Source organism: Rhinichthys klamathensis, unplaced genomic scaffold, assembly GCF_029890125.1.
Source record: "Rhinichthys klamathensis goyatoka isolate OS25496 unplaced genomic scaffold, OSU_Roscu_1.1 h1tg000781l_1, whole genome shotgun sequence".
Lineage (NCBI taxonomy): Eukaryota > Metazoa > Chordata > Actinopteri > Cypriniformes > Leuciscidae > Rhinichthys > Rhinichthys klamathensis.
Window position 1 is genome coordinate 1,145,305 of NW_026607178.1, and position 19,813 is coordinate 1,165,117.

At 36.9% G+C, this 19,813-nt stretch overlaps 2 protein-coding genes across 2 annotated transcripts; both read left to right on the plus strand.

Annotated features, from left to right (window-relative positions):
- The first annotated feature begins 665 nt into the window (after positions 1 to 665).
- rskra (ribosomal protein S6 kinase related a) lies at positions 666 to 9,601 on the plus strand. Its single transcript, XM_056243202.1, has 12 exons — positions 666 to 679; positions 1,173 to 1,458; positions 2,766 to 2,849; positions 2,963 to 3,031; positions 3,265 to 3,334; positions 6,133 to 6,240; positions 6,338 to 6,378; positions 6,605 to 6,632; positions 7,014 to 7,103; positions 7,270 to 7,358; positions 7,527 to 7,637; positions 9,187 to 9,601. The coding sequence occupies exons 1-12, from the start codon at positions 666 to 668 to the stop codon at positions 9,502 to 9,504; spliced, it is 1,308 nt and encodes a 435-aa protein (XP_056099177.1). The 3' UTR covers positions 9,505 to 9,601.
- A 1,892-nt stretch (positions 9,602 to 11,493) lies between these two features.
- On the plus strand, positions 11,494 to 19,092 carry aldoca (aldolase C, fructose-bisphosphate, a). Its single transcript, XM_056243212.1, has 9 exons — positions 11,494 to 11,601; positions 12,769 to 12,900; positions 12,992 to 13,203; positions 14,827 to 14,881; positions 15,506 to 15,666; positions 15,755 to 15,838; positions 16,795 to 16,969; positions 17,058 to 17,257; positions 18,904 to 19,092. Exons 2-9 carry the CDS (start codon positions 12,789 to 12,791, stop codon positions 18,997 to 18,999), a joined length of 1,095 nt encoding a protein of 364 aa, XP_056099187.1. The 5' UTR covers positions 11,494 to 11,601; positions 12,769 to 12,788; the 3' UTR covers positions 19,000 to 19,092.
- The last annotated feature ends 721 nt before the right edge of the window (positions 19,093 to 19,813 follow it).

Sequence of the window (19,813 nt, forward strand, 5' to 3'; positions counted from 1 at the left end):
TAATGATTTTATCGTTCAGTACATTATTACAAATACATAGATTTTCCACTGGGCATTAGACGCCACTAGAAAAAAAGGTTGCGTCCCTAAGTATGTGAGTTACGTAACTAATCGATTATGACGTTTCTGATGCATGATGGAGTGCATTGCTGTAACGTGATCATTGTTTATATATTAATATTAATGAGTGGGCGGCGCTCCTAAATGTGTATCAAAGGTTTGGACACCGACTAATGCGCTTGTTAAAACAGCGTTATTTTGTGTGGAAAAGAAAAGAAGATGATATAAATAACTGGCATGGGGTTCACGTTTAATTGACGGACTTCTGTGGGAAAATAGGTTTATTTTTAAAGAAGATCGCAAGTCGTTTATTTGTTTATAAAATGTGATGGGCGGCGACGGGAGTAAAAATAAGGTAAGAGGGTTTACTACTCTGATAATCACACACCTCACATCAATGATTTATAAAACAATAGTTTGTACAAAAATTCAGGGTGTTACATGGGTCTGATTTAAATATTGATTGTGCTTTGCAGTTTCGTGAGTCTAAAATAGAGGCTAAAATATACATTTCATGAGGCAAAATGATATACAGATTACATTGACACATGCGGCTCTCAGTATTCTCATGTGTTATTCAATTAAATGTGTTTACTGTTATGAGAATGGTTTACAAGAGGTAACACCAGAGGATATTGATAATAATGATGACATAGGCCTACACTCTTAAATCTAAAGGTTCTTCATTGGTATCGATAGTTCCATTGAACCACACTGGATGATATTGACAATCATGACGTATAAAATAACTACGCACAAAATTACAGTAAAATAACATTACACAATGATTTACAGATTATTAGTTATTTAAAAAAAATCTATGTAGAAACGTAGAAAATAATGAAAACATACTATAAACTTTCATTTGAGTATTGTCATACAATTTGGTCCAACAATTTATTTCACTGCAGAGTAGCCTATAAGAGTTTATCACATTCACTGCGATTTTGAAATGCCCCTTAATTTTATATTTTGCTATATAATGCACTATCACTCATACATTTTAAATGTATAGCCTGTCTTTTCGGGGCCATTGCATTGGTTTAAATGCACACCAGATACTGATCTGTTAAGCATTATATGTTATCATAAGTGTTTGTGATTTTGTACAGTTGTTTATCAGTGATGTCCTCTTCACTCCAGGCATCATCATCATCATCATCATCATTATCATCACTGGTGAAGAGGAGATCCCTGTCATGTCATCAGGGCTTCCTGTCTCTCTCCGCTCCGCTTGTTCATCACAGCGCCCAGCACAGAGAATACCCCATCTCTGAGCGATCTCGGCCCTCAGACGCAAACCCTGAGGGGCCTCGTCTAGAGTGGACACTGCCGGGCTTTATTTCCATTTTCCTGCCAGAATTCCCGCACAGGTTTACTGGACACATGCATTTACAGGTAGTTATATGGCACTAGTCATAAAATCCTTTAAAAATGTGACATAATCACCCAAAAATCCAAACCCATCTTTGTTCTGTAGAACATAAAAAGAGACATTTTCAAGAATGAAAGTCCACAGATGAAACATTCATACAGGTTTGGAACGACATATGGGTGATTAAATGATTACCATTTCAATTTTGTGTCAACTGTCTCTTGTTTAGCATACTTTTAAAAATAGTAGTTATTTCAGAAATAATTTACACTTTTAAAAGATAGACACTTAAGATAGACACTTAATTGTCGATTGAAATTAAATGAAAATGTATCACACTTCAAATTTATAGGAAATGCAATTAGTTGACCTTAAGAGTGTTTGAACCTTTTTTAAATGTGTATTTACTTCTGTTGTCTTTGAAATATGGTTTAAGTGTACTGCCAAATGTACTGAAGAATATTTATGGTGAAATATTAGTGCTGTCAAATCGATTAATCGCATCTAACATAAAAGTTTGTGAATAAATAATTGTGTGTGTGTGTGTGTATAATATTACAAACTTTTATGTTAGATGTGATTAATCGATTTGACAGCACTATAAATTATATTTTACATTTCTATTGAAACTTGACATGTATTTAAATATATTTGTAATGAACACATTTGTAACAATGACGTTTTAATTTAGTGCATTTATAAAACATAAAATATACATCTAAATAATGGACAATGGCAAAATAAACCCTGACAATGTGATCAGGACCCCGACGTGAAGTGTTTTACTTGTGTGACTTCTCGGATATAATGAGCGTTCATTATACAGCATAACTGACATCAGAATGTTGCAACTGACCAATCAGAATCAAGTATTTCAGAGAGCCGTGTAATAATATCAAATAACACACTACGGTCGGTTACTATTATAATCAGGTACTTGACATGTACTTTAGTGTGGTAGTGAACACATCAAAATAAGTGAACTTCCTTAAAGCATAACAAAAGATTATCAAAACATAATGATTTAAAATGTACTTTAAAGTAAAACTTTTAATTTGACATTTTTACAAAGTGCCTTTTTTAAGTGTTTTCAAAAAGTGTTTAGAAACATAGTCAAGAAAGTGCACTCTCTTTAAGTATACTTAGTGGCCTTTTATTTCATTAATATTATACTATCTTCAAGTGCAGTTGTCAAAAAATATATACTTTTAAGATTTGAAGTACGACACAAGTGCACATTCAATATAATTGTGTGCTCTTCTTTTTCACATGGGGAACCTTTAAATACTGTGATTTTTTTTCTTTTTGTAACTAATGATTCTCTTCTCAGATTCTTGGTTTTATAGCTAAAGGTTCGTTTGGTCCAATCCTGAAGGTGAAGGACCTGTCTAAAGATGAGACCTATGCTATTAAGGTGATTTTTTTCATGCCTTGTTCTAGTCTCTATCATTCTATTTCATTTTTTAAAATGTTATGTGTTTGGTACGCCTTCTTCACTTCAGAATTTCTTGAGTCACTGTTGGTTAGGTTTTACCCAAGGCTGATGTTTTGAGACATGGAGTCCTCCAGCAGTCCAAAGAGGAGGTTATAATTCAAGTGAGTCACACTGCGCCGCTGCGCTCTCTGTCGGCTATGGCTCGCCTGATCTGGTTCTAACCGGGCCAGTGATACATGGACAACACTGACTTCCTCTCAGTCAATAACCTATAAGCATGCACATATTTCATACTTCAATTGTGTTGTTCATTCCATTAGAGTTTACTCTCATGTCCTCTCAGCGCCTGCACTCATGTCCATCTCATTTTGTGTTGTCAACTGTTACGTTGTAGCGACAAGTCAGGCATCCTTTCCTCCTCAGTCTCCGGGACTGTTGGCAGAGCCAGAGCAATCTCTTCATCAGTGAGTCACACCACATACAATATTTCATTTTTCATTCTGCTTTCTAAAGACTCTTCAGAAATAATGGCTTTAATAGCAATCATTTTATTTACTGAAAAGAAATTAAAGGGATAGTTCACTTTGAAATTAATTTTTGATATGTTTTAGCTTACCTCAAGGGCATCCAAGATGCAGGTGTCTTTGTTTCCGCAGTAGTTTCAATTTTGATATTTTTAGGTCAAACCGTTCTTGTCTGTCAGTCATATAATGCAGGTCTATGGGGTCCACCTCAAAGAGCATGCACAGAGAAGTCCAAATTAAACATGATTTAATGACTCGTAAATGTAAGTACACATTGATGGCCTTAGAAACTAAACGAGCGGTTTGTGTGAGAAAACGAACAGTATTTATATCGTTTTTACCTCTTGTAACCACAGCCACGTCCAAGTGATCTGAGGGCGCGGGCGCTTCGGTCTGTGCATGCGCCGGAAGTGATCTCTCGCGCGTGTACGTCACTCATTGTTTACACAGAGATTTCGGAAGTGTTACCTTTCACTGTGAAGATCTAAACATATTTAGATATATAGGAAATCGCGATGGAAGACGATTTCGATATATCAACAAACAATGTTGAATTTTTTTCGCAACCGCGCGAGAGATCCCTTCCGGCGCTTTCCGGCGCTTGCGCAGACCGACGCGCCCGCGCCCTCAGATCACTTGGACGTGGCTGTGGTTACAAGAGGTAAAAACGATATAAATACTGTTCGTTTTCTCACACAAACTGCTCGTTTCGTGTCTTTGGCCATCAATGTGTACTTACATTTACGAGTCATTAAATCATGTTTAATTTGGACTTCTCTGTGTATGCTCTTTGAGGTGGACCCCATAGACCTGCATTATATGACTGACAGACAAGAACGGTTTGACCTAAAAATATCAAAATTGAAACTACTGCGGAAAACAAAGACACCTACATCTTGGATGCCCTTGAGGTAAGCTAAAACATATCAAAAATTAATTTCAAAGTGAACTATCCCTTTAAAGAGGCTCTGTGTAGAATTCAGAAACTCTTGTTATTAGTGACACCGGTGGCTGTTAAGTGAACTGCAGCCAACAACTTAAAGAGACAGTTCACCCTAAAATGAAAATCCTGTCATCATTTACTCACCTTCATTTTATTCCAAACCTGTATGAATTTCTGTCTTTTGTTGAACACAAAAGAAGATATTTTGAAGAATATGGGCAACCTAACAAGCCCAAGGCTCCATTTACTTCCATAGTAGAAAAACAAATACTATGGCAGTCAATGGGGCCCATCAACAGTTTGGTTACCCATATTCTTCAAAATATCTTATGTTGTGTTGAACAGAAGAAAGAAACTCATACAAGTTTGCAACAACATGAGGGTGAGTAAATGACAGAATGACAGAATTTACACTTTTGGGTGAACTATCCCCCCCCCCAAAAAAAAAAAATACGACAGTGGTTAGAAAGCAGCAATTAAGGAAGCATCTGATTGTAGCGATGATGTGGATATGTTTTCACCAGCTCTGCAATTAACTGACATCATGTCAACACGAGGTCATTAAAATTACAGATAGTCTGATTATAACTGAAATATCCGAGATAGACTAAAAGATCTGGCTATGAGACTATATTTTGAATTAATCCATTTTCTTTGCATGACACAATGGCATTACAGTGCAGAATGGCTCTTTCTGCATTTTCCTGAACATTGTATAAACATTCATTTCACGTGTCATTGAACGGAAGTGATGCTCTCGGAAGCGCATAAATGTCTCATCCTTTTAATTTTTCCCAGCAAAAAATGCCCCGAGGCCTTCACATAAAAATCTTTCTACAGGCTTTCATAGACGACCTGGGAAGGTCTCGTTTTTTAAGTTTTGTTACTATCTGTTCACACATTGGCAATAAAAAAAATCCATTAACACATGAAAATACCTACATATAGCCCCTTTAAGTGTTTTATTTTACCTTTCTATAACACCGTCATCTTTAGCTTGTTCACTAAGGGTTTTATGCTATTCGAATACATTTTTATTAAATTTAAAATGTTTCTCTTCAGGTTTAACATCTATCTGTACTCTAATATATGAGATGTAAAAAGTATAAAATACTCAATTATATGCATATTTATATATAAAAAGCTAAGTAATTTACCTAATTATTTACTACATATAAGACATTTTCCAGAGATATGAAAACAATTAATCATGAATATATATATATATATATATATATATATATATATATATATATATATATATTTAATTGAATAAATATAAAAATAAAGCATTTAATTAATTTATATTTATTTAACTACCTAATTCTGAAATATTTTCCCGATATATGTATATATATATATTAGGAAAATATTTTATGTGTAGAAAATAATTGGTTATGAATATGTCTCGAAAGATCTGCCCAATGGTCTACTTGATTGTATTTGATTTTGTCCTTTTCCATGTGATTTATCTGTTTCGTTCTATGTATTTTTGCCCCATGTTCTTCTCTCCACGTCCGTTCACCAGCCAGGGCAAGCCAGGAGACTTAATCATTGTGTTTTGTCTTCTTCCTTTCCAAAGTCTCCCTCCGTGACCCTGTGACAGACTGAAATTGTGTCACTGGCTTGTGATTATATACTCAAAAATACTGCTCCAGTTCATATCATGCTTGAATGAAGTCCCTTTAGAGTTTGATCTATAATAGGTGGCCTCAAGGTCAGGCCAGTCAGTCTACTGTGACATTGTCTTTCTAATCTTTTATGTTTTCTCTCACTCCTGTGTGTTTGTCTTCAGTGTGTGATTACTGCAGCACTGGAGACCTGTATACTTACTGGACACTGAAGGGCCGGTTTGATGAGAGAGATGTTCGCGTGTTTGCTGCTGAATTGGGCTCTGCCTTGGGTGAGTGTTGTTAGATGTTTAGTCTTGAGTCATTTTCACACACACAGGTGTTCAATGACAGTCAAAGTAATATACTACACACTTTTTTCCTTTCCAGGATTTTTGCATGACTTCGGAATAATACATAGGGATATGAAGGTATTACAATATTGTACAGTGCTTTTTTATTTAGTTTGACTGCTATGTTTATGTATTCTGGTTTCTGACAGAAAGTTGTCTCAAGTTGAACATCGAACATGAACAAGGAATATTAGAATGTTTAGATATGACCACTCTGTGTTTAAAAAATATAAAAAAATATTTTAAAAATTTGTATTCAGCCCTATAAAATGCAATGAAAAATGTTTTTTTTTTTCTTAAACAGATGGAGAACATCCTTCTGACTGATAAAGGTAAAGCTGATCCAGACTGCAGCATTGTGGGAAACATCAGTGACAGCCATGCACCATCATATATAATGTACATTTGTACAATATCATTGGTTATTAATAAACATTTTCTGTCAGATAGATAGATAGATAGATAGATAGATAGATAGATAGATAGATAGATAGATAGATAGATAGATAGATAGATAGATAGATAGATAGATAGATAGATAGATAGATAGATAGATAGATAGATAGATAGATAGATATAATTTTCACATATAGCAAGAAAATGATCATATCTGTATTTTGTGTCTTTGGATTGTATTCAGATGTAAATCTCAACTCTTTTATCTTTTGGTAAAGGGAATTCTGGAATATAAATATTAAGGCTGTCTCATTTAGGTCACGTCCGCTTGACTGATTTTGGGCTGTCTCGCCGCCTTGAGCGTGGGGATAGAGCATTTACTATCTGTGGCACAATACAGTACATGGGTGAGGCTGGAATCTGAACTCGTTTTAAACAGGATAGGATTTCTATAGTAAGACTGTGTTTACCATCAAGTGTATCTGGCAGTAACTAAAGACATGTATAGCTCGAAGCAACTGAGCTATTTCTCTAAAAATGGATATTTAATTACATTATCCGGTCATTAAACAGCTCCTGAAGTCCTGAGCGGGGGCCCGTACAGCCATGCTGCAGACTGGTGGTCTCTTGGTATTCTTATCTATGCTTTAGCCACTGGAGGGGTAAGACATATCCAGAGGCCATATTACAAGATGAGCATTATTCTTGATGAATGTGTCACAAAATCACCTCTGGAAAAATGTGCAGATCTCAGTGATGATGTTTAGAAAGTGCTACAGGCTGCTTATTCAAACCGTCTGAGCCTTTTCTTTATTATTTTGATTTTTTAGTTTCCTTTGCCTGCGGAAGCAGACCACTGTAGTATGATGAGCAGGGTCAGTGAGCATCCATACGACATGCCTGCAAACCTCAGTCCAGCTCTGGCCTTTCTGCTCATAGAGGTGACATCCATTATGTTATTTTTGCATTATGTATTAGATGTCAATAATATATATATATATATATACACTTACCTAAAGGATTATTAGGAACACCTGTTCAATTTCTCATTAATGCAATTATCCAATCAACCAATCACATGGCAGTTGCTTCAATGCATTTAGGGGTGTGGTCCTGGTCAAGACAATCTCCTGAACTCCAAACTGAATGTCAGAATGGGAAAGAAAGGTGATTTAAGCAATTTTGAGCGTGGCATGGTTGTTGGTGCCAGACGGGCCGGTCTGAGTATTTCACAATCTGCTCAGTTACTGGGATTTTCACGCACAACCATTTCTAGGGTTTACAAAGAATGGTGTGAAAAGGGAAAAACATCCAGTATGCGGCAGTCCTGTGGGCGAAAATGCCTTGTTGATGCTAGAGGTCAGAGGAGAATGGGCCGACTGATTCAAGCTGATAGAAGAGCAACTTTGACTGAAATAACCACTCGTTACAACCGAGGTATGCAGCAAAGCATTTGTGAAGCCACAACACGCACAACCTTGAGGCGGATGGGCTACAACAGCAGAAGACCCCACCGGGTACCACTCATCTCCACTATAAATAGGAAAAAGAGGCTACAATTTGCAAGAGCTCACCAAAATTGGACACTTGAAGACTGGAAAAATGTTGCCTGGTCTGAAGTCTCGATTTCTGTTGAGACATTCAGATGGTAGAGTCAGAATTTGGCGTAAACAGAATGAGAACATGGATCCATCATGCCATGTTACCACTGTGCAGGCTGGTGGTGGTGGTGTAATGGCGTGGGGGATGTTTTCTTGGCACACTTTAGGCCCCTTAGTGCCAATTGGGCATCGTTTAAATGCCACGGCCTACCTGAGCATTGTTTCTGACCATGTCCATCCCTTTATGGCCACCATGTACCCATCCTCTGATGGCTACTTCCAGCAGGATAATGCACCATGTCACAAAGCTCGAATCATTTCAAATTAGTTTCTTGAACATGACAATGAGTTCACTGTACTAAAATGGCCCCCACAGTCACCAGATCTCAACCCAATAGAGCATCTTTGGGATGTGGTGGAACGGGAGCTTCGTGCCTTGGATGTGCATCCCACAAATCTCCATCAACTGCAAGATGCTATCCTATCAATATGGGCCAACATTTCTAAAGAATGCTTTCAGCACCTTGTTGAATCAATGCCACGTAGAATTAAGGCAGTTCTGAAGGCGAAAGGGGGTCAAACACAGTATTAGTATGGTGTTCCTAACAATCCTTTAGGTGAGTGTATATATATAGGATATAATTTATGGGTAATTCATACTGAAAATGTATAATTAAAAAATACACTTGCAGCATTTATATGAATTTCTTTGAATTTTAATTCTACTTCCTTCAAATTTAAATTACAATTCTGTTTGCTACTTCAAATCAAATTCAGGAATTAAATTGGAAAATTCAGGGATTCTCAGTTCAGTTCTGAATGGAGCACAACCCTGTTATTTACGCACATACTCAAACCTAAAACACTCTGTGACTTTGTCCAAATGTAGCTTCTATGCAAGATCCCCACGCGTCGCTTACGGTGCCTGGAGCACTTCCAAAGCCAGAAGTTTTTCCGCGGCATGTCCTTCGATTCCCAGCTGCTGCAGAAACGTCCCGTCAAGCCAATCCTCGAGCTGAAGAATCATCCTGACCGATCGGAAAGGTCGATGCGAGGTTTATCATCAGATCTGCTTAAGAATTTTGAGTGTGACCTGCTGAACTCTCCATCGACCCCTGTGGGTTTGCCTCCTACCTTGATGAAGATTGAGGTGAATGAAGAGACAGCTGGGACTGAAACAAAAGCAACAGAAACCAGTTCTCCATGAAAACATAAATGAACGAACTTTGCTTTCTCTGTAACATGCAACGTTTTGCCAAAGACAAGATAAAATGCCACAGTATTTTTTGATAATTCACCCACATAAAGATGTGACTAGCCATTCATTAACAAGTATTACTACTGAGTTGTTTTGGTCCTATATAATAATCAGATGTCTTTTTTTCTGAATTTGCAGAAAGTTTATTAGATTTTTGACCCCACTTTTGCCTTTACTAATGAAGTATTTTTTATAATAATAGAACTGTTGGGTTTTTTTCTTCACTCATTTTTACATTTATTTTATATATTTATACCGGTTACAGTGCTACCCTTTACTGGGACACCATATGTGTGATAATCTGACTGTGATAAATAAAACTAACCCATGCTTGCACATAATTATACTGTAATATAAGTAACTTTTTAGACACAATATTGCCAGTTACTTTTTCTGCAAATAATAGTTCTGTAGCATAGAAGTAAAATGTGTGTACAATGAAAAATCTTATGCAATACACAATATGTGAAATGTACAGTAATGCAAGTAGAATAGCATAACTGTACAATGGAACGAACGGTGCAATACAATACTATAATACAGTAAATTGTAGTACAATTTAGTATTAGTGCAATTATTATGGTAAAAAGTAGCTGAATGATAGTAAACTAAATAAATTTAGCTTCACTGGCAGTTGGCTTTGATTGTATAAATGAGTTCTCAGTCATACTGTAAAGATCATTCTCAACATATATCCCAAAAATAGAATTCGTTCATCAATTGATGTGGAGAACGAAAGTAGAACTTCATGTCATTACAATTCAAAAGATAGAATGGTAAATGATATATCGGCGAATGATACCTGGAGACATTCCTCCAACTTTGAGACTTTGGTGTGACCTATTTGTGAGCGCAATGACAAACCCAAATGGGAGCAGCCTTAATAGGGCTGAAAATTGAACACCAGATAAAGCATCATTATTAATGTTTTTAATTAGGTATCAGGAAAAAAAATCACAGCCCCAGTAGAGGTGGCTTAAAATATCTGTAACTCTTAACAGTTCTCCTGAGAGTCTACTTCAGATGTGTTCGGTCCTTTATGTATAGTAAGACATTGGGTATCCCTCTAAACCTGCCATTTGTATCTACGTTATCTTATTGCTTTCGTACGGATTGAACGACATGGTCCTAAAAATGTCTGTCTTTTTTATGCATATTACATGTGATCTGAATAAATTAGACACTTTTAGATCCAAAAGCATCAACACAACAAATCAATGTGTTGGTAAACTGAATCTCCAAACTTTGACTCCATTTTTTGTCCTTGAAAAACTAGATCATGAAGTCATCTAAAAATTCTGCTCACCTGTATAGAACTTGAAATGATGCCATGACCCCACCTCATTTTTTTTTATCACACATATATGCTTGAATCTCAGCCACTTTGTGACTGCCAACATTTTCCTAAGGGTATGATGGGAGTCTCATCTGACTTGATTCGAGGCATATTTGATCTAATTATATTATTGACGGGAATACAGACCCCCTTTAAATTTAAATATGTTGCCCGGAAGACCCTTCTGATCACAGGTCACAATGATACCTCAAAAAATGTGGCTTACAATGGGGATCAGACTCAATTTTCACCTGGCATATGATAAAACGGGCAAAAAAATCCATAGACTTGCACTGAAGAAAGGATCCGAGCCTCATCTGGGCCCTTTTTGAGTATGTAGCTACCCAGAACAACCCAGCAACATCCCAGGACAGCTTAGCAACACCCTGGCAACAACCCACACTACCCTAGCAACTTTTGCACCATTTAAAAAATCTAGTTAGATTGCATTACATTGTGTGTAAAATAATGAGAATACATGCTGCTAGAGAAATGGGATCGGGTGGGCAACCTTTGGTGGCCTTTAACACCTCCCCCAATAACTTAATGAGGGCATGACGTTAAGCTCCGCCCTACAAGTGTCAGCATCCTCTGGGATATCACCTTCATAAAGAATTGGGACACAGCCACTGTTAAAGAATCAGTCACGTCTCATCTCGTCTGTTGGAAAAAGCCCTTCTGGTCTGAGTTCTTCGGTCTGCTCTGACTTGGCAAGTATCACTGTCGTTCCATCTGTTGAATTTACTGCCTTGACCATTCTGGATAACAATTTATTTGTGAAATTTGCAGTGGAGCAAAAAAGTTACTAAAAAGTTGTGTTTTTACAAGCGAGTTACCATTTCGAAAATGCTTTTGAATGCTGAGAATAATGATCAGTTTCCAGATGCTGTAAATGTGCTTAAATTCTACTAAAGGTTTAAAAGGTTTTCAAGTAGAAGAAGTTGACAAATTTGAGAACTCTTAAAATAACATTTTGCAGTAATTTGGCAACTTTGTTATTCATAAAGAGAGTCGTTTATGTGTAGTTTATGCTTGTAAACAGTGAATCTATGTGCTTCAGTTGTGGTTGCAGATAACAAAGTTGAAAGAGTGATATCAGTTAAGCTCTTGTGAAAGTGAATGCTGGGCATTTCTGAACAGAATAGTTGGTTGGTTTAGGAGCTGTTTCATTTAAAAAGTACAACTTTGCCTTAGAGGGGGGGGGGGGGGGGGGGGGTGGGTTAAATCTTCAAGAATATGTTTATTGGATTTTCCAGAGATTGAACTTACAGAAACCAATTTCTAACCGATTAAATGTTCTAAATTTGGGCATAGACTAGAATAGAATTAAATTTTCTAGAATAGAAATTTTTACAATTCTTAATTCCCTGATATTTCCAGGTTTTCCAGTCTAAGAAAAGTCTGTAAAATTAGAGCCCAATTTTTCCGCATTGTTTTTCAATGGTCTTTAAAGGTTCTTTATTGGCGTATTATGTTTCCATGTAAAGTCTTTAACATCTATGTAACTTTGCCATTTCTCAAAAGGTTCTTTATAGTGGAAAATAATTCTTTAGATTATTAAAATGTTCTTCACACTAATAGAAAAATGTTTCTTTTAAGAACTGTTCACTGAAGGTTTCTATGGGGAACCAAAAATGATCCTTCTGTGGCATCATTTTGAATTACGCATTGTTTTGTGTTTTAAGTTTTTGAAGGAAATGTCCATAAATTCAACATTGAAGATAATGGTGATTATTAGCACATTATCTGCTTTCTACAACATTTTTCTTACAGTGTAGTATGTGAACCATATGAATCCTAGATGACTTCAGCAGGAAGGCAATGGTGAAATCCCATTTTGGTTTTGTAGTGTTCATTTACTCTTACTGTATCCTCAGGTTGTATCAGAAGGTTTAGGATGACCCATCAGTTTCCTCCCCTCACCACTGAGAAAAAGAAGGAGCTACATGAGATAGCTTTGCGTATAGTGTCACCAGGGAAAGGCATCCTAGCTGCAGACGAGTCCATAGGTTAGTGGGACTTACTCCAGTTATTCGACAGAAATTGCAATCTCAAAGAAAACCGCAAGAACTCACTTTGGTTTTGTGCACGTTCTAACAGGCAGCATGGGGAAGCGTTTGAACCAGATAGGGGTAGAGAACAACGAGGAGAACCGCCGTCTCTTCCGTCAGGTGCTCTTCACCGCTGATGACCGCATTGATAACTGCATCGGTGGAGTGATCTTCTTCCACGAAACACTCTATCAGAACTCTGATGATGGCATCCCGTTCGTTAAGATGATAAAGGACAAGGGCATCACTATCGGGATCAAGGTATGAAGTCTCACCTAGGTTTACTGGCATAGCTGTAAGCAATTTGCTTTGACATGTTGAGCCTTGGTGCTGTTTGAATCTGGCTTGCAACATTTCCCAATCCCAACTTCATTTTTGCATTTCGTATTCATTAGTTCAGAAATGTTATTTTTAGAGGTACAACAGCTTGCCACTTAGGCAGTGCCCTTCAAAGGACAACTTTGTACCATATTTACCTCTAAAAGATTCATATTGGAAACCTTATTACTCTGGTATGAATATGCACCTGTTAGGGTAGATAAGGTACACAGTTGGCTCCAGTAGTTCACCCAAAAATGAAAATTGTCCCATAATTTACTCACCCTCAAGCCATCCAAAGGTGTACATGACTTTCTTTTTTTCAGTCGAACACAATCAGAGTTGTATTAAATAATATCCTTGCTCTACCAAGCTTTATATGCATTCAATGGTGTCCGAGTTTTAGAAGCTCAGAAAAGCGCATTCATCCATCATAAAAGTAATTCTTATGACTCCAGTGGGTTAATAAAGGCCTTCTGAAGAAGCGAAGCGATAGGTTTTTGTAAGAATAATATCCATATTTAAATCTTTAGAAAATATAATCACTGGTGTCCAGGAACAGCCGTATACGCGCATTTACGAGAGAGTTGAGTTCCCGCGGAAGGGTGACCTCTGACCTGAAGACTCAAGCTCCTCTTCTCTTATGTCGAAATCCTCCAACATTTTTTTTTTTAAAAGTGTTTTGTTTTGCTCTATCCGCTGCGTTCGTCAATTCTCCCCTGAGCTTACGCTACGCCTGCGCCCTCCGTCATACGTCACCCTTCCACCAGAACTCGACTCTCTTGTAAACACGCGTATTGCCGTTGCTGGAAGCCAGTGATTATAGTTTAAAAAGTTATGGATATTTTTCTTACAAAAACCCATCGCTTCTCTTCTTCAGAAGGCCTTTATTAACCCAATGGAGTCGTATGGATTACTTTTATGATGGAAGGATCCACTTTTCTGAGCTTCAAAAACTCGGGCACTATTCAATGCCATTATAAAGCTAGGAATGATATTACTTCATATAACTCTGATTGTGTTCGTCTGAATGAAGAAAGTCCTGTACACCTAGGACGGCTTGAGGGTGAGATGATTTTACATTTTTGGGTGAACGATTCCTTTAAAGGGATACTCCATCCAAAAATGAAAATTCTGCCATCATTTACTCACCCTCAAGTTGTTGCAAACCTGTATGAGTTTCTTTCTTCTGCTGAACACAAAGGGAGATATTTTGAAGAACGATTGGAACTTTGGCACCATTGACTTCCATAGTATATTTTTTTCTACTATGGAAGTCAATGGTGCCAAACAACTGTTTGGTTACAATAGTTCTTCAAAATATCTTCCTTTGTGTTCAGCAGAAGAAAGAAACTCATACAAGTTTGCAACAACTTTAGGGTGAGTAAATGATGACAGAATTCTTATTTTTGGATGGAGTATCCCTTTAAAGGTACTGCCCCAGTGATAAGCTGCTGTGCTTCTAAAGATACCATTTTTGCCATTTTTTTTCTGACAGTGCGTTTAAGCCAATGAGCTGAATTAAAAATGTTATATTTGTAAAAACCTTTTGCCCTTTCTTCACAGGTTGATAAAGGTGTAGTCCCCTTGCCAGGGACTAATGGAGAGACCACTACACAAGGTATATCAAAAACATCCGTTCTCTGGATCCAGATATCTGCTTATTGAATTTTCTTTTCTTGAAAATGCTGGTTTCTTGAAATTGTGTGACTGTGTGACAATTTTATCTGCAAATGTCATGGTTAAAAGGAGGTGCACAGACCCAAAATATATATATTTTTTAATGTATTTTATGTATACCCTGTGAGGATTTTTTTTACATTTGTTTATATTTGGGAAACAAAATACAGTATTATGGTGAGGTGAATGCATATATTTTTATCAGTTCATGCATGTGGATTTTGCTAGCATCATGGTCCACTGTTTGAGCTTCAGGAAAACGCACAAAAATATTTGTTAAAAATGCAATAAAAAAATATATATATACAGTATATATATATATATTTATTATACTTACCTATACTCATAATACTGTGGAAAAACAAATGTTAAAAAAATAGTTATGTTAACTTTGTTTGGATGTAATGTGTGAGAAGTATAATTGTTAAAAGTTTCCTGTTTTACATGATTTGTTTTTCTTTTTTGTTGAAATGTATTGAATCCAATTATGGTCATTTTGAGGCAGAACATATGATAGTACCTAGAATTTTAACATTATAAAAATGTAGCGCTACTGTCTCCACAGGTCTGGATGGGCTCTCAGAACGCTGCGCTCAGTATAAAAAGGATGGAGCTGACTTTGCAAAGTGGCGCTGTGTGATGAAAATCAGTGATACCACCCCGTCAAACCTGTGCATTACAGAAAATGCAAAAGTCCTTGCTCGCTATGCTACTATTTGTCAGCAGGTAAAAGTCAATGAGGCGAAATTGAGAGAAAAATACAAATAGAAATATGTTAAAGATCATATGTTAATGTTCCCAACTGATCTTCCAGCATGGGATTGTACCCATCGTGGAACCTGAGATCCTGCCTGATGGAGACCATGATTTAAAGCGCTGCCAGTTTGTCACAGAGAGGGTTGGTTTCTATTCTTACTTTTTTTGTACTTCTTGTAGGGATAGTTTACTCAAAAATGAAAATTATGTTATCCATTACTCCCATTCATGTCATTCCAAACCTGTATGACTTTCTTTTTTCTGTGGAACATAAATCTATTTTTGTCCATAGGACTCAGTCTGTTTTGGAACAACATGAGGTTGAGTCTTGGATCTTTTTCATCCACCCCTTTAATATTATTGACACATTTAAAATTGCTGGAATAATCATATGATTTAAAGGGGTGGTAGCTATAATGCCCTTTTCACAAGATGTAAAATAAGTCTCTGATGTCCCCAGAGTGTGTATGTGAAATATTTGCTCAAAATACCCCACAGATATTTTTTAAATTGCATGTTAAAATCATCACTTTTTGAGGGTGAGCAAAAACGCACCGTTTTTGTGTCTGTCCCTTTAAATGCAAATAAGCTGCTGCTCCCGGCACAGGGGGCGGAGCTACAACAGCTTGCACTCACACAGACATGCACTGAAAATTTCAAAAACTTTTAGCCTTTTATGTTCAAACCGTAGTCAGACAATGATGGAGAGACTCAAGAAGAAGTGACAACGTAGAATGCAACAGGACATTTCAGAATGGTTGGTTGATGAATTTATGTAGCTGATGTGTAGTTATCTTCTAGTCATTGATTAGCATATTCTGTCATAATAATCTATAAATCGTGTTCCCGGGGGCGGGGTTTATGTACATTGTTAGGGTTGGTGATGTCACTAACCCGGGAGGAAGCTCGTGTAGTCCCTACCAGCCGTTTGTTAAAAGGAATTTCTTTAAAAGCAAATATCTCCCTTTGCTTTGAACTTTGAGCGTTGTAACTTTACAGATGTTGTTTATGCTTAAACAGCAACATTACACACTAACTAAAGTTAGAAAAGTGAAATCATAATCAACCACCAATTTAGATTCACTGTCATTGATTCAGGTGCTTGCAGCGGTCTACAAAGCCATGTTTGATCATCACGTGTATCTGGAAGGCACACTACTCAAGCCCAACATGGTAACCCCTGGACACAGCTGCCCAACCAAATACAGTGCAGAGGAGGTTGCCATGGCAACAGTCACTGCTCTGCGTCGTACTGTCCCACCTGCTGTCACGGGTAAGGATATATTAAAAACTGTAAACCTGGTTTCAAATTCACAGACGAGTCTGAACACTGTGTAATTACAGACTTCCTGCACTTTCAGGGGTGACCCTTCTCTCAGGAGGTCAAAGTGAGGAAGAGGCCTCCATTAACCTAAATGCCATCAATAACTGCCCGCTGGTGAAGCCCTGGGCTCTTTCCTTCTCGTTCGGCCGAGCTCTGCAGGCCTCAGCTCTGAAGACCTGGCGTGGACAGAGAGAAAACGAGACCGCCGCAACCGATGAATTCATCAAACGAGCAGAGGCATGACAACTATATATATAGACAGACAGATAGATAGATAGATAGATAGATAGATAGATAGATAGATAGATAGATAGATAGATAGATAGATAGATAGATAGATAGATAGATAGATAGATAAGATAGACAGACAGACAGACATAGATAGATAGATAGATAGATAGATAGATAGATAGATAGATAGATAGATAGATAGATAGATAGATAGATAGATAGATAGATAGAAAGAAGACGGACAGACAGACAGACAGATAGATAGATAGACAGACAGACAGACAGACAGAGATAGATAGATAGATAGATAGATAGATAGATAGATAGATAGATAGATAGATAGATAAGATAGACAGACAGACAGACAGACATAGATAGATAGATAGATAGATAGATAGATAGATAGATAGATAGATAGATAGATAGATAGATAGATAGATAGATAGATAGATAGATTGATAGAAGACGGACAGACAGACAGACAGATAGATAGATAGACAGACAGACAGACAGACAGACAGAGATAGATAGATAGATAGATAGATAGATAGATAGATAGATAGATAGATAGACAGACAGACAGACAGACAGACAGACAGACAGACAGACAGACAGACAGACAGACAGACAGGCAGGCAGATAGACAGACAGATAGATAGATAGATAGACAGACAGACAGACAGACAGAGATAGATAGATAGATAGATAGATAGATAGATAGATAGATAGATAGATAGATAAGATAGACAGACAGACAGACATAGATAGATAGATAGATAGATAGATAGATAGATAGATAGATAGATAGATAGATAGATAGATAGATAGATAGATAGAAAGAAAGAAGACGGACAGACAGACAGACAGATAGATAGATAGACAGACAGACAGACAGACAGACAGAGATAGATAGATAGATAGATAGATAGATAGATAGATAGATAGATAGACAGACAGACAGACAGACAGACAGACAGACAGACAGACAGACAGACAGACAGACAGATAGATAGATAGATAGACAGACAGACAGACAGACAGATAGATAGATAGATAGATAGACAGACAGACAGACAGACAGACAGACAGAGATAGATAGATAGATAGATAGATAGATAGATAGATAGACAGACAGACAGACAGACAGACAGACAGACAGAGATAGATAGATAGATAGATAGACAGATAGACAGACAGACAGACAGACAGACAGACAGACAGACAGATAGATAGATAGATAGACAGACAGACAGATAGATAGATAGATAGATAGATAGATAGATAGATAGATAGATAGACAGACAGACAGACAGACAGACAGACAGACAGACAGACAGACAGAGATAGATAGATAGATAGATAGATAGATAGATAGATAGATAGATAGATAGATAGATAGATAGAAAGAAGACGGACAGACAGACAGACAGACAGACAGACAGACAGACAGACAGATAGATAGATAGATAGATAGATAGATAGATAGATAGATAGATAGATAGATAGATAGATAGATAGATATACTGTAGATAGATAGATGTTTGTTTATTCTTTCTTTCTTTCTTTCTTTCTTTCTTTCTTTCTTTCTTTCTTTCTTTCTTTCTTTCTTTCTTTCTTTCTTTCTAATCACTTCTCTACTTTTTTGTCCTCAGATCAACAGTCTGGCATCCCAAGGAAAGTACACAGTTTGTGGTGACAGCGGTGGAGCCATTGGTCTATCCCATTATCTTTCCAGCTATGCATATTGAAATGCTGTTGATTCCCATATTCCAGCATTAGCTGAAAGCTAGCAAATTTCACTGCCACTTCCATATAAAACTCTGAAACATATGTAGATTAATTATTAAACGTGATGTTGATGTGATGTAAAACAGCACATGAAAGTGATTGCTAAGTAAGTTTCTGAGGATGTGGAAATGTGCGGTGTCCTCATGCTTGTCTTAAAAACATTGTAAAATTAGCTTCTGTTGCTGAGACAGTTCTTTAGAAAAATAATGATTAAACTGACAAGTTTATTAATAAAGTTACAGTTGACTGTGTTATATTGATCCTTATCACTCACTGTCAAAATGTAAGGGTTTCTTAGGATAGTTATAAGGATCTGTGCTATACGCTTCTGTAATCTAACCGTTCGTCATCTAAAGCTTTAATAAAGCCTTTGCTCTGATGAAGAATAACCGCGTGGATTACGAGTTTGTGATTTATTATGAGTCTCTAATTCAGGATGTTTGGCTTGAATGCATTATTGACCAAAGTTAAAACTAAATTATTAATTAATACAAACTGAAAATGCTGCAATAAAGTTTGCTGTAATCTTTGAGTGCACACGCACACACACACATTGCGTTTTCATGTTTTATGGGGAATTTCCATAGATATAATGGTTTTTATACTGTACAATGTGTATTATACCCCCTTACACTAACCCTACCCCTAAACCTACCCACCACAGAAAACTTTCTGCATTTGTACATTTTCAAAAAACATCACTTAGTATGATTTATAAGCTGATGAGCAACACACACACAAGTGTGTGTGTGTGTGTTGGCCTAAATAAATTAT

Coding starts and splice junctions, on each gene's coding strand:
- rskra (XM_056243202.1), top strand. Junction 6,633..7,013: donor CATCCTTCTGACTGATAAAG/GTAAAGCTGATC, acceptor TGTCTCATTTAG/GTCACGTCCGCTTGACTGAT. Junction 7,638..9,186: donor TGGCCTTTCTGCTCATAGAG/GTGACATCCATT, acceptor GTCCAAATGTAG/CTTCTATGCAAGATCCCCAC.
- aldoca (XM_056243212.1), top strand. CDS start 12,789: ATGACCCATCAGTTTCCTCCCCTCACCACTGAGAAAAAGAAGGAGCTA. Junction 15,667..15,754: donor ATGCTACTATTTGTCAGCAG/GTAAAAGTCAAT, acceptor CTGATCTTCCAG/CATGGGATTGTACCCATCGT. Junction 15,839..16,794: donor GCCAGTTTGTCACAGAGAGG/GTTGGTTTCTAT, acceptor TCATTGATTCAG/GTGCTTGCAGCGGTCTACAA.